This window comes from Cotesia glomerata, unplaced genomic scaffold (genome assembly GCF_020080835.1).
Source record: "Cotesia glomerata isolate CgM1 unplaced genomic scaffold, MPM_Cglom_v2.3 scaffold_1435, whole genome shotgun sequence".
Taxonomy (NCBI): Eukaryota; Metazoa; Arthropoda; class Insecta; order Hymenoptera; family Braconidae; genus Cotesia; species Cotesia glomerata.
In genome coordinates, this window is record NW_025401815.1 from 736 (window position 1) to 1,968 (window position 1,233).

The window sequence follows — 1,233 nt, forward strand, 5'->3', positions numbered from 1 at the left end:
TATTTTATGTTATCAATTTATTAATTTTTATTCATTTATTTTATTTACTTATTTTATTTTTATTTTTTTTATTTATTTTATTTCAGAGAAAACACTATGTCCGAAATGGATGGAGTGAAGGATGCTGCAAAAGCTGGTAAAATGATTTTTAAATTTATTTTTAAAGACACGATTAAAAGGACCCCAGTGTTTCATACTTTGAAAGTAATTGAAATTTTTATTAATAAACTGATTTTTTTTTTTTTTTTAGAAAATTTAAGAAAATTGTTCGAGAATGCGCAGAAAGCAATCAAGGCTACCAGGAGGCTCGAGAAGATGAGCCAAGTACCCCGCAAATACTAACGGTCAAAGACAATGAACTTCTGGTTGAAAGTTCAGAGAAAAAGAAGAGGAAATCTGAAGATGGTAAAAAAAAAGATGATAAGGAAGCGAATGATGAAGAAGGGGATAATGGAGAAAAGAATAATGGAAAAAAGGATGGTGAAGAAGAGGATGGTAAGGAAGCTGAAGCTGATCAGGGGGATAAAGCTAATAAAAAACCTCGGCATGCAGCAATGGGGAAGTCTCGAAGAAATTGGAGAGGTAAAAAAAATTTCGGAAACTACAACAATGGACGCGGAGGAGGCCAATACCAAAATCGTGGTTCTAGCGGTGGAGGCCGTTATCAAAATCGTGGTTCTCGCGGTGGAGGCCGTTACCAAAATCGCGGGTATCGTAATTCCGGATCCGTAAACTTTTTTTTTTCAAAAGAGGTAAATTTTTTCACAATGACCACTAATTATAATAAAAAAATAACTATAATAACAAATTTTTTTACTACTATTATTATTATTATTATTATTATTATTATTAGCATTAAAACTATTTATAATGTTACTAATTTCTTGATTTTTTTCCAGTATTAAAATGAACAACATTATGGCTCGGATGAAAAGAAGAATTATAATTAAAAAGAAACTACGCCGTCGTAATAAATGAAAAAGACTAATATAATTTGTTGTGAATATTTTTTTATGCTTATTATTATATAGTTATAATTAAGATGATATTATAAAGTAAAAAACTAATTTATCTCTTTGATTTAACACTTATAACAAACAAGATACGAAAAAAAATTAATAAAAAATTTCATCTACGTAAATGTAATCAGTAAATCTTTTTTCATGCTTCTTTTTATTACAAAATTCCATTTTACAATTTAGAAATTCTAAATAATTATAATAGTTCCAACGA

At 28.3% G+C, this 1,233-nt stretch overlaps 1 protein-coding gene across 1 annotated transcript; it reads left to right on the forward strand.

Moving 5' to 3' along the window:
- Positions 1-250: 250 nt before the first annotated feature.
- LOC123273839 (glycine-rich RNA-binding protein GRP2A-like) lies at positions 251-728 on the forward strand (the record flags this gene model as incomplete). Its single annotated transcript, XM_044741310.1, has 1 exon — positions 251-728. A coding segment is annotated over one exon (478 nt), but the record flags the coding sequence as incomplete, so codon positions are not given.
- Positions 729-1,233: the final 505 nt, after the last annotated feature.